The following is a 13,273-nucleotide window of genomic DNA, read 5'->3' as shown; positions in this document are numbered from 1 at the left end:
GCTGGCCTGGTGAAGACATGGGCTTTGAGTCACCTAGACCAGGGGACATTGATCTGTTTTTCATTAATAGTGTTAACTAAATAAACCAGAATTCTGTTAGTTCTCCTATAGATCTACTCTGAAACAAGAGCTTATTCAAGAATTACATAAGAAAATCTCCCACCACCACCAAGTTAAAAACTGAGTATGTGAGTTCTTCCAGGCCTCAACTCCTCCTACAGGCTTGGATCGGCAGCATCCTCCTGTGGCACAGCGTCCCGGCAGAAGTAACTGGGTCTTGCAGCAATGTTTGCGTACCAGAAAGCAGATTTCAAAAGGCAGGTGCTAGTCATCACTGTCACTGCCAGACTCACTTAACTGCAGGTCATTTCCTAGGAAAGAAAACAACATCAAGCTGAAAGAACAACCGCTGATGACTTCCTTGGCTCCTCTGCCTTCTACACTTCCCTCTCCAACACCGTGTAGCTCACTGCATTTTAATATGCTTATATTTTGCCTTCACTCAAAACATCAAGACTATCTTAAAATTCTTTGGCTGGCTGCTCAGCTATCACATTATAGTACAAGGCTGCTAATCAGGGCCAGAGAGACGGTTCAAAGGTTAAGAGCACTTGCTGCTCTTGTAGAGGACCAGGTTTGATTCCGAGCGCCCACACGGTGGCTCACAACCATCTGTAACTCCAGTCCCAAAGGAACCGATGCCCTTTCTGACTCCTTAGGTATCAAATTCATGTGGTGTGACACATATAAGCAGGCAAACACACACACACACACACACACACACACACACACACACACACACACACACAAATATAAACCTAATTTAAAAATTTAAAAACAAATAAAACCCAAAAAAAACTTTGTTAATCCAATATATTAAACAGGAGATTGGTGGAACTGGGTCATGGAAAAGGCTGGTGCAGTCAATATTTCGAAAGGAACACTATTTTTTTAAAAATGTTTTTTATTTATTTAATTTTTTAACTTATGGGTGTTGGTGTGAGGGTGTCAGATCTTGGAGTTACAGACAGTTGTGAGCTGCCATGTAGGTGCTGGGAATTGAACCCGGGTCCTTTGGAAGAGCAGGCAGTGCTCTTAACCACTGAGCCATCTCTCCAGCCCCTGAAAGGAACACTATTTTTAGCACATGCAAACACAATTTGGTACTGCTTATTAGTGCTGAAGAGGAGCAGCAAGACAATTTAAATATTAATAAATTGCAAGAAAATATAAATAGCATACAGCATTTGGCAGCCATGTTCATATTAAGTTGATTTATAATTAAATTATTTTATTTTATGTATATGAGTGTTTGGCTTGCATGCATGTCTGTACACCACCATGTGAGTGCCTGGTACCCTTGGAGGTCAGAAGAGGATGTTGGAGCCCCTGGATCTGGAGTTGTGGGTGGTTGTGAGCTGCCATGTATGTATTAGGAATTGAACACAGGCCACTGCAAGAACAAGTGCTTTTAAGCCCTAAGCTATCTACCCAGTTTCATTAAGTTGTTTTTAGAAAAAGCTAAGTAGAGCCAGGTTTGGTGGTTCTTGCCTATAAATTCTATACCAAGGAGGCGAGGCAGGAAGACCACAAATCCAAGGCTGGCCTGGTCCTACTTCCCACCCCACACAGCAAAAGAGCTAAGGAAGAGGCTCCCATTGCAGCAGCCGAGGGCTGCTCATACCTGCAGCGTGCTAATCTGGGCTCACCTCTGCCCACCTCAGACCAGGATGCCGATATTACTTTAAATCTCAAGTTTAAACTAGTCAGGTTTTAGAATACACATAACAGAAATGTGTATTAAAAACAACAACAACAAAACTGAGCTGATACCAGATGGATGAAAGTAAACATCCAGTATTTCTAACTTCTAGCCCAGCTTCTCTGTCCCTGGAACCCTTTCAGAGGACCCAGCCCCACCTGCAAGGACTTCCTTTTCTGACTGTGTGAGGACAGATTTCCTTTCTGGACCTCAACTTACCCAGCTGATAGGGCACACTAGGGCAGAATGCTGAGGTGCATTCGGTGGGTGGGTGGAAGAAACAGCAGTGCATAAGAGGGTGGAAGTCAGGCATGGTCCTAACACCCACCAAGGCCCTGTACAGCCCTGCAGGAAGACACTATCCAGCCTGGGATGCCATAGTGCTGAGATTAATAACGCCTGAGAGAGGGAGGGAGACACAGAGAAGAAGAGAGGGATTGCCCCCCTCTGAAACAGAGCCAACTTTATTCTGGCTTTCCTGTTTTCTTCAACTGTAGGAAAAGCTCCCCAAACATGACAACATTCCTCCTTTTCTCTTGCCAAAGGCTAGGTGTCCAAATAGAGGTAACAGGTGAACTTTTAAAGGCCAGGAGGTAGGCAATGTAGGCAGGCCATGTCTTAAACCTGGGAAACCAAAGCGTCTACACAAGTTTAAGTACTCCGAAATCACAGCCATAAGTAAAGGGAAAAAGAAAGATCTGGGCCTCCCCAGGTTGTCCTTGTCAGCACCCTCTCCTGTACCCTAAATGCCTGTAGTTTATTGGTTCTGCTTATGGCCCCCTGTGTCTCAGCACCAGAGGAGGATACACTTACTGAGTGTGTTCATGAGCTGAGAGCTTCCCTGGGGCCGGCTGGTTCCATTGGCCACTGCAGGCCTGCTGTTGTAGGGCGGCTGGTGTGAAGGCTGTGCAGGAGAAGCTGGGCCATTGTCCTCGCCTCCACTGCTGGAGCTGTCGTCATCACTTCCGGAGGAGCTCTCAGAGTCAGAGGAGCTGCTCCCACTGCTGCTGCTCATCTGCTCGATAATTTCCACCTCAGCCCTCAGCTCTGCAATGACACGGCTCTGAGATGAGAGGCAGCTCCTACAAACCGACTGCAGCGAGGGATTTCAATCCTCCTTGCTTCCCAAGGAGGCACACTGAAGCCCTGAACCAGCAAGAACGCCTATTCTGTTTCCAGGGCTGATGGGATTACTGAATTAACCAAAATAAACAAAAGGCAGACCTGTTTCAGAAGGCCTCTTCCACTAAGAAGCACACCAGGGTTATGACTTCCTTAAATAAAGGCTCTGATCTGGGTGTGGTGTGTGCCATCACCTCAGCAGTTGGGCCGAGGAGTTAGGAAGATCTTGATTCAAGACCAGGGCTACAGAGTGAGACCTTGTACAGACAAGCAAACAAATGTAATTGTTAAAAAAACAAAAAACAAGAGAAAAGGATAGGAAACCATCTGTCTACCAATTGGAAGTCTAGGATTATTTTAGATCCTTCTGTTTATCTTTCTGTTGCTGTAATTAAAAACTCTGACAGGAGCTGAGCATGGTGGCACACGCCTTTAACCCCAGCACTCAGGAAGGAGAGATAGGCGGATCGCTGTGAGTTCGAGGCCAGCCTGATCTACAAAGTGAGTCCAGGACAGACAGGGCTACATAGAGAGACCCTGTCTCGAAAAACCGAAATAAAATAAAATAAAAAATAGAAATAAAAATAAAAGAAATCTCTGACAGAAGCAACTTGGGCAAGGAGTTATTCTGGCTCACAGCTCCAGGTACAGCCTATAAGGTAAGTCACAGAGGCAGGGGCATCACAGTCAAGAGCAAAGAGTGACTGAAGCCTGCGCTGGCCCACTTCCTCCTTTTCATCTGGCCAGAGACCCAAAGCCAGGGAATGGTGCTGCACACTTGTGTGGATCTTCCTAACCTCAACCTAACCTAGGCAATCCCTCAAAGCCATGCCCAGAGGCTGAGGAGCGCCTCTCAGAGTGCCCAGAGGGCTGTCCCTGGGGACTGCAGATCCTGTCAAGGTGACAACACTTAAACATCACAGCTGCTGAAGAGCAGGTGAGTTCATGTCAATGGATTTTCTAAGCCATTATGAAAAAAGAAGCCTGGACATCCTGAGTCTGCCTGAGTCCTGTCTGACTCCCAGAGAAGCCTGTAAGAAAGACCCTGGCAAAGGAGGGCAAACGGTGAGGCACCGTCCCCTCATTTGACTCTTACACATTTGATCATGGCCATGCTTGTCAGGATCTGCATTCTTCGTGGATGTAGAGTGGAGGCGGGAAAAAGACTAAACCAAATCACGCTTTCCCTAACCACTCCAATGTTCCTGAATACACGCAGGGCTCATCAAGACAGACATAGCGTTTCCTGTCCAAATCCCACCATAGCCTTACACGGCTACAGCTTTAAGCACAGCTGGCAACAACTGGCCACTCTTGGCCTAATTGTTCTTACACTACAGTGGACACTTCCACAACAGCTTTCTAGAATCAGAGAGGGAAATAGTCAAGAGCTGCAGCACTGTTCAAAGCTCAGGGTGACTGTGAAAAGGCAGCATTTCTACAGGGTTAGAAAGGCACACTCCCAGGAACCTGCCTTCAATTCCTCCCGTTTTCTGCTATGAGGGACTGCATCTGTTCCACAAACATACACCCGTGAAATGAACGATGCTTACACCCATAATGCTGAGAGTGTGGAGGACCAGATCCCTCTACTGTGTGAAGCAAAAGCCACGGTACACTTGTCTCAAGTCTGCAAAGGAAAGGCCCAAGCAAGCCCGTCCTTTAAGTCTTTCTGGGCCAGGTCCCATGCCACTAGCCTCCAGCCCTGTCAGAATTACTCACTTTGGCACAGCAAGGAGATCTAACCCTGGCATTTTAGGAGTTCCCTTTAATAAAACACTTACATTAGTAGATGTGCTCAGAAGCAGCACACCTAGACTATTCTTTCTGTGAGTCTTGAAGCCCCGTGAAGCTCTGGCTGATTTAAACCCTAAGCTTCAGAAGCAGCTGCCAAGACAATCACACCCAAGTAACCATTCCTGGCCTCACTCCTGTCAAATGACGTCCAGGGGAGAACTCGGTGACGTGGCTGTGAGGTCGTGCAGAGTTCACACCTGGCCCCACCCCGTGCGCCAGCCCAGCGCTGGCCCCCTACCTCTTTTGATGTCATCCAGCTGGGGCTCAGGTGAGGGGTTATCCTTCAAGGGAGAAGTTTTGGGTCCAGCTGGAGGCTTCGTCGGTGCTCGGAACGGCATGGGTGGTGGTGGAGGGGGTGGCTGTGATGGCTGTGATGGCTGTGGGGGTCGAGTGGGCTGCTGTTCCATTCGGGCTTGGATTTTACTGCTCCCCTCAGCTCTGAAAGAGACATTAAATCAAGAGGCAAAATAGTATTTCTCAAGGTGAGCAAGCACACGGGCAGAGTCTGCAGAGCCGATGTTCTTTCCAGGTGACTGCAAAATCTTATCTTTGTAGTCTCACCATGAGAGCGCACTTAACATGCATGCGTCACTGCATCCCAGGACTGCACTATGCATCAGTGATGCAGTCAATGAACTGGCCCTCTGCTTCCAAGGAGCTCACTTTTTTCCTGAGTCAGGGTCAGGCTATGTTTTCAGGACAGCCTCAGCCTAGAATTCAAGATCCTTTGGCCTCAGCCTTGTAAGACCTGATATTACAATGTGTTACATCCATGCAGGGCATGGTGGCACACACCCAGCACTCTGGAGGCAGAGGCAGGAGGATCGTTTTGAGTTCAAGGCCAGCCTGGTCTACAGAATGCAGGATAGCCAAGGCTATACAGAGAAACCCTGTCTCAAAAAACCAAAGCCCAAACAAACAAACAAACAAAAAAACCCCACAATATGCTACATCCAATATAAGCTCAGCAAGGAGATAAAATACAGTGTTCAATGTGTGCCAACATTAAACGTTTACAAGAAAATATCACACTATGCATTGGGCATGGTGTGCACGCCTTTAATCCCAGCTTCAGGATGCAAAGGCAGGCAGATCGATGTGAGTTTGAGGCTAGCCTGATCGACAAAGGGAGTCCAGGACAACCAAGGCTACACAGAGAAACCCGGTCTCGAAAAACCAACCAAAAAAAAAAAGAAAAGAAAAGAAAAAAATTCACACAATGACTTAAATTCAATATAAACTTATAATAATAAATATACAAGCTTCTGAATAAACTAAATTAGGAACCAGCCTAGTGCTTTTCACTTCAGCATCTGCACAAATCCCCTGGAGGTCTTGCAGGTTCTGACTAGTAGGTCTTGAGAGTTTGCAAGCATAATAAGTACCCAAGAGGTATGCTGCTGGTCCTCAAGCCACAGAGTAGGGAGGGAGCAGAGCACTGCCAGGGTCCCAGGAACAGCAGCTTCAGTGTAGGCCTTGATTCAAAGAACAAAGGGCAGGACAGGAGCAGGCACTGGGGGCCCTTCGCCTAGCCTGGCGTCTCAGCTCTAGCAGTCGAATTAGGCAAATGTCACTTTCTGTAATCCCCAGTCTCATCCCCTGCCTCACAGAGTAGCACCTTCCTAAAACTGCTGGTAAAGAAACACCCAGCAGATAATTTCGATAGACGGGAGCTGTTTCCTTTTCTAGTGGAATGAGTGAAAAAGGAAAAATGGAGGCAGACACCAAGTCTTAAAAGTCTCTTAAAGCTCAGTTAGTGGACTTGTGATTTCGTTCAGGTTATGTAAGAGCACTCGCCTACCATGTGCACAGCTCTGGGCCGATGCCTAGTGCCCTCCACACAAGACCCTTAGTCTTACAATGATTACTGTATTGCAGTGTATTTATATAATGAATTGACTCTCAAATAAACTATAATGTTGAATAAACTATTAAGAAAGCTCACTATTTAAAAAATTAGAAAACATTCTAATTTTTTTTTAATTATTTCTAAGTTTTTAAAATTATATTTTTATTTATGCTGTGGCTTCTACCATGTGGGTCCTGTAGACTGAACTCAAGTGGTCAGACTTGGTGGCAAACACCTTGACCCACTGAGCAACCTTGCAAGACTGTTGGTTTTGTTTTGAGACAGGGGCTCATGTAACTCAGACTAGCTTCAAACCCACTATGCAGCTGCAGATGGCCTTGAACTCTGAACCTATTGCCCCAAAACACTCAAATGTTGGGCTTACAGGTATAACCCACTATACTCAGTTGGCAAGGCTTTATTTTGATAGTACAATCACCTCAAGTATATCCTAATTTACAAGCACTAGTTTACTCTAATAAAGTTATGCAATTATTATATTGTAATTTAAGTCAACATATATGTCATAAATAGAGTCCCCTACTAGTAGTATAAGAGCAATTATGAGACTGACAAAATTGGCTCAATTTTAAGTACTTTGTTTTCCCCCCCAATGACTTCACGTTTTAGTTCTTAAAAGCATTCTTTCTTTTTACTGCATGTGAGGAAAATGTACATTTTATTATTGATGTGTCTGTGACAGCAGTGGCTAACATTTACTGATGGAACCTGGTGAGCAAGCAGATGCTCACACCTTTATAAAACTGGACTAAATGCCACAAGTTAGGGACATTCAAGGATATCCTTCAGGAGAGCGAGCTCCTGCCAGTCCCCGCGAGATCCTGGTTTTGATCCCCACAGTGCAAAAGGAAGGGAGGACATGGAAGTCTGCCGTACCTGGTCTTCTTGACCTGAATGCTGCTGCTGAGCTTCTCCAGCACATACTCTCCAGTGTCATGATTGATAATGAGCACACAGTCCTTCTGATAAGGCCGTTTGTTCCCTTTGAACACCGTCATCGGTGGTGTGGACCCCTGTTTGCCACAAAAGTATAAACACACCAGTTATGAACAGCCCATCTTTACACAGGACACTGCCTTATCCAACCCTTCATGAGAGCCACTCAAAAAGAACAAATGACTGATCTGTCTTAACTCCTCTGGCTTTCCAGACAAAAGGAAAGGAGCAGTTATAGCATGGCAAGCATCTGGTTTTAGGCAATCAAGAAATTCAGCATAAAAATTTTAATTACTAGGCACATTTTTAAGGGTGTGGGGAAGCGGTTCACAGAATAATAATGCACGAACTGAGAACAATTAACTTCCCCCACCCCGCACAGAGCCACCACTAGAACTGGTTAGGCTACCGAAAGAGCTTTGTATGTCTTTGCAATTGAAGACCGCAGGGCCTCCCCTCAGGCAAATGACCAAGTGTGGCCCATCAGCCTGGTGAGTAAAACTACCTCTTGCTAGTCATCCACCCAAGCCTTTCAACAGCTCCCATGCTGCCCTTGGGCCGGCACCTTTCCTCAGCCCCCTGGCTCTACCAACCTTCTCTGGGCTCTGTGGGCTTTAGAAAGCAAGAAGCTCTAGTTCCTGCCTTGGGGCTTTAACTGGCCTTCTGCAAAGTTCAAAGAACTCTTCTCTCTGGCTTTCCACAATAAATGTTTACTCTGGTTTGGTTCTGAGACAGGGTCTCATGTAGCCCAGGCTGGCCCAGTACTCTCAATCACTCTGCTTCCACCCTCAAATGCTGGGGTTATAGGAAGGCATCGTGGTCAATACTTACTATATATTCCTGTATTTAAATTCTAGACCCTAAGCTGCACAAAAGCAAGAAATGTACTTGTTTGGTTTAAAGTTAATTCTGAGAGCTTAGTAATGGGCTAGTACACTGGATATTGATTTAAGATGTCAAATATAGGATTTAATTGTTGCTCAGAATTAAAAAAGAAAACAACAGCAACAAACAACAACAAAACTGCTTGGCTCTTCAACCCCTTATTTGCACAGTAAAAATTTAGGTTAGAAAGGGAGCTTAGGGACCATTTACCTACCCCTTTGATTTTTCATTTGGGAAACTAAGATCCAATGGGAGATGATGTAATCTGCCATGGGCAACATGCAATAAAACAGGAGTTTGAACGAACAGACTGTTTTTGCCTCAGCTCAAAGTTTCCAGGTCTTGCTGCATAGACTTCATTCTGTCACCAGTTACATTGAACTTTCTGTGTAATTTCATAGAACTATGAAATGTACTAAAGACCTCTTCTGTTTTAACTTTTGGTTTGTTTTATATGCGTGCGTTATGCGGTGCATGCATTTATGACTGTCCCCTATGTGTGAGCAGATGTGTGCGCAGGTGCATGTGTGTATACATGCACCTGGAGGCCCAACGCTGACACCAGGCACCTTCCTCAATCACTCTCCACTTGTTTTTATTGAGGCAGGGTCTTTTGAAGAACCCAACGGAGTCTATCTAGCCATCTTGCCCCAGGGATACCCTGTCCTTGCCTCTGTAAATGTGGGATCACGGGCAGCCGCCATGCCTGATCAGCTTTTCACATGGGTTCTACGGCACCCGAACTCCAGTCCTGTTTGGGCACTTTATTCCCTCAGCCATCTCCCCAGTATTGTTAAGGCAAACTCGAGGTTTCCTTTCTGTTCACCCTTTGGCTGTACTGGGACTGACCCTAGAGCCTCACACATGCGAAGCAAGCCCTCTACCACAGAGCTTCAGCCCCAGACCCAAAGCGCTGCCCCAAAGAGAGCTTTACAAAGTCTTTTCTTCCAAGTCTTTGGTACAACTTTGAACTGAGTTCTTTACCCCTAAATTAGTTGAGTGTTCCTGCCTGAGACCACCAGCCTGCACTGGACCCCTGACTACCTATAAAGATGTCTCCCTGGCTCCTGGCCTACTTTCTGGCTGTCCTACATTCAGGAGCTGCTATGGCTACATGGGCACATAGGGCCTTCCTCTCCAGAACTGCTTGGGATAAATGCTATCTATGTATGCCGAGCAGAGGAGCCACTGTCCAGACGCAGCTTTCACTACTGTGCTGTGTACTGGGGAGAGGGCACTCAGGGACAAGAGCAAAAGACTACCTTAAATCACGCCCCGGCCACATGAGTAACTACCCACCCAACCTATAAATTCCTATTTTACTTATGTTGGCAAATTAAAATTATAAATAAAATACAAATTTAAACAGAAGGAAATTCGAACTATAAATAAAACACAAGGGTTTAGGCCAGTCATGGTGGTACACACCTTTAACCCCAGCACTCGGGAGGCAGAGGCAGGTGGATCACTGTGAGCTGGAGGCCAGCCTGGTCTACAAAGGGAGTCTAAGACAGTCAAGGCTACACAGAGAAACTGTCTCCAAAACCACAAACAAACAAACACACACAGGGTTTGTAACATTAGACCAACAACAATGGGAACAACTTACAGGGATATGTGGCAGCGTAATTGTGACTTCATCTCCTTTGCCAACCTGGAGCTCCCCTTCACAGGAAGTATCTATGGACGCTGGCTTAAAGTCATCTAAAAGGAAACAACGGATATTTCCCACTGGGTGACTGAAAATAAGGACTCCTGGGTATTTTAACTTCAGAATTTAAAAAAAAAATTTTTTTTTTTGGTCCTGGCTGTCCTGGACTTGCTCGGTAGACCAGGCTGGCCTCGAACTCACAGAGAAACACCTGCCTCCCAAGTGTTGGGATTAAAGGTGTGCACCACCACACCCAGACAGAATTAAAATTTTTATTACAAATAAAAACCGTTTTAGGCGGACTCGGGAGGCAGAGGCAAGGTAGATCGATGTGAGTTCAAGACCAGCCTGGTCTACAAAGTGAGTCCAGGACAGCCAAGGCTACACAGAGGAACCCTGTCTCGAAAAAACACACCAAAAAAAAAAAAAAAAAAAAAAAAAAGACAACCAACCAATCAAACAAACAAGCAAGCAAACAAAAAAACCATAAAAATAATTTGGGAGTCTTTCACATGTGTTTGTGTGTTCCTGTATGTGCATGGGTACGTGTGAACACGGGTGCACATATCTGCAGGTACCTCTAGAGAGCAACTTTAGATAGCTTCTCTTCGGCATTGCTTGCCTTGTTTTTTGACACAGGGTCTCTCACTGGCCTGGAGCTCACTGACTAAGCGAAGCCAACTGGCCAGTGAGTCCCCAGTGATCCTTCGGTCTCAATATCCCCAGCCCTGGGGATTGCAACTGTTTATCACACACTGTCACACTTTTATGTGGGTTCCAGGAATCCAACTCAGATCCTCAAACTTTCATAGCAAGTACTTGACAAACTGAGCCAACTCCCCACCCCATCATTTAAAACTCGGAAAGACGTCATCACAGAAAACTTCATACGCAAAAGCAGGGAGACTAGCTCAATGTGTCCCACACGGCCTAGCCCGAGTGGATGGTTCCCAACTCAGGAAGCCCTCTGCGCGGGCTGCCCACAACCACGCTATCATTTTTGTTCAGGGAGCTGGAATCAGACACCCTTGTGTTAGTGCAAGATAGTCCCTTCTTTCAAGTGACAGATAACAGCTAGCATTTGACCATCCATAGTAAGAACTGTGTCTATAAAAGCAACAGTGCAAACATTCTTGCCTATAAATCCTACATGAAAAACCATAGGCCCCATGAAGTTGACTTTTTTTTTTTTTTTTTTTTTTTTTGGCACAGAAATGTTCAAAAATAGAACCTGACACATCAAGTTCTTCCATTTTGGAAGGGAAAAAAAAAAAAAAAAAAAAAACCCACCTTCTGGATATGTTCAGAAACTGGTCAACTCCAGAAGTTACCCTGCTGATTCTTGCAAATTATACTTATACCTTACAAACGGCCGTTTTTCATATTAACACACACCTGTAGGCCAAGTGCACACGTGCAGGACCTCATTTAAACATTCACAGCCCTTCAGTGTAGGGGGCGCGGGGGCGGGGAGGGGGGGAAGACACCTCAACTCAGGAGGTGATAGTCTTACTGTTTCCCCGGGACCATCTCTTTGAAACAGCTGCATGCGCTGTCAGTGGGAAGCACGGGCACAGCACAAGCGGCCACGGGAAGATGGAACTTTAATATCTAACACACCCCCTTCTTATGTGTTGAGTCACGTCTATTAGCTCCTATGACAAAGCAAGTCTTAACCAATTTAATGCTGCCGGAAACCAGAAGCCTGTGAATCACAGAGGGACGTGCGCAGTCAGCCAAATCTTAACTCAGGACACACAGTGGAGGCACCCCTGGAGTCTATAATCATGTAGAAAAAGGGCGCAACATAATGACTATTTGCACATTCCCTATGCTGCTGTCTTCCTTTCCTCAGACGTTTCCTCAGACATTTAACTTATGCCAGATTCGCAAACTCTAATTTTATTCTTCACCCAGTAGTCAAGGTGGTGTAGGTGACCGAAAGACACTAATGGCAGCTAGGTATGGTGCGTCGGGCTCACCATTTCAGCACCGCCCAGGCTGAGGCAGGGGGGGACTGCAGCATACCCAGGGCTGGCCTCAAAATATATAGTGAGTTCTAAGCCAGCTCAGCCGAGAGAAAGACACCGTCTCAAACAGCGGCAACATCATCAAAAAACAGTCCAAAGAAGCACAGAGAGAGGAAAAGAAAACCTTACGGGTGCCACAAAGAATACAGACCCCCACCCCCCACCCCCGGCTGTGGAGATCAAGAGCAAGGGGAAAGGAAAGCAAGGAAAGAAAACGGGAAGCCTTTCCCAGGGCAAGAGCCCCTACGGAACAACCCGACAAAGAGGAGGGGACGAGGACCTCGTTCCAAAGGAGTAAAGTTTGGCTTAAGGACCGGGAAGGGGGGATTTGAAATAAAGGGCCCGCGCGACCTTCTGAAATGGTATTTGAAACCGAGGACCAGTTGGTTGGCAGCAACCAGAGGTTTAGTCTGGTAGGAGCAATCGGAAAATAAAGAACCGGTCGAAGTCCCCGAGGATCGGGGGGAGAGAGAAGTTAGGTGACGCTCTGGAGAGCCGAGGTTAGACAGGAGGGGGGAGTCTGGGCTGGCACGTGGCGGCCAGAGAGGGCGAAGTGAAGCGCGGGGAGGACTCACTCACAGCGAATAGTGTGGAAAGAGGCCCGCGGCCGTTTCTCGAAGCTCTCCCCCAGCCGCAGGCAGTGCTCCTCGCGGTCCAGCAGCGGGTTCGCCGTGCCGTTCATGGCCTTGCACTTGTCCGGCACCTGGATCGGCGCTCTCCTCGCGCGGCCGCACTCCCGGATACCCGCGCCAGCGGCCGGCTGGACCGCGCTCCGGGGACGCTGCTGTGGAGCGCGCTCTGAGCCAAGTCCGCGCCCACCGGGGGCCGGAAACCAGTCAACTCCGCGCTTGGGGAGAGTCTGAGGAAGTAAGGCCACTGCACTTCCGGTATCGGGGAGGGACTTCCTGTTCCCCAAAGGAAATAGCGGGGGCAGTGCCATCGAGAGAGAGTTCCCCGGGAGAACTGGGATGGACAGTCCTGGGCTGTATCTGGTTTAGCCTCGGGAGGTTTACACCTCAGCCAGAAGATTCTATCCCCGATCCCTGGGCTTGACTGACAGGTGAGTGCCTTCCTTGACCTATCCGTTGCTGGTGACCCTGTGAGCTGATGGCCGGGAGCCCAGAGCGTGGGGAACCGAGTGAACGCGAGTCTGAGCGTTGGTATGAATGGCCCTCGACATGCCTGAGACCCTTGTGACCTAGTGTATCCTGAGAGAGATG

At 47.1% G+C, this 13,273-nt stretch overlaps 1 protein-coding gene across 1 annotated transcript; it reads right to left on the bottom strand.

Moving 5' to 3' along the window:
* Positions 1 to 248: 248 nt before the first annotated feature.
* Eaf1 (ELL associated factor 1) lies at positions 249 to 13,008 on the bottom strand. Its single transcript, XM_051141579.1, has 6 exons — positions 12,633 to 13,008; positions 9,982 to 10,076; positions 7,428 to 7,564; positions 4,920 to 5,119; positions 2,576 to 2,809; positions 249 to 371 (listed from the first exon to the last, which is right to left on the bottom strand). The coding sequence occupies exons 1-6, from the start codon at positions 12,991 to 12,993 to the stop codon at positions 325 to 327; spliced, it is 1,074 nt and encodes a 357-aa protein (XP_050997536.1). The 5' UTR covers positions 12,994 to 13,008; the 3' UTR covers positions 249 to 324.
* Positions 13,009 to 13,273: the final 265 nt, after the last annotated feature.

Source organism: Acomys russatus, chromosome 3, assembly GCF_903995435.1.
Source record: "Acomys russatus chromosome 3, mAcoRus1.1, whole genome shotgun sequence".
NCBI classification, from domain to species: Eukaryota; Metazoa; Chordata; class Mammalia; order Rodentia; family Muridae; genus Acomys; species Acomys russatus.
The sequence above is the reverse complement of the archived record's forward strand: the minus strand, read 5'-3'. Positions and strand labels throughout refer to the sequence as shown.

Excerpts from the sequence above, each read along its gene's own strand:
- Eaf1 (XM_051141579.1), bottom strand. The coding sequence starts at position 12,993 with ATGGCACTGCCCCCGCTATTTCCTTTGGGGAACAGGAAGTCCCTCCCC. Across the intron at positions 5,120-7,427 it reads ATTCAGGTCAAGAAGACCAG|AGCTGAGGGGAGCAGTAAAA; the intron begins GTACGGCAGACT and ends TGTCTCTTTCAG. Across the intron at positions 372-2,575 it reads TCAGCTCATGAACACACTCA|GAAATGACCTGCAGTTAAGT; the intron begins GTAAGTGTATCC and ends TTTCTTTCCTAG.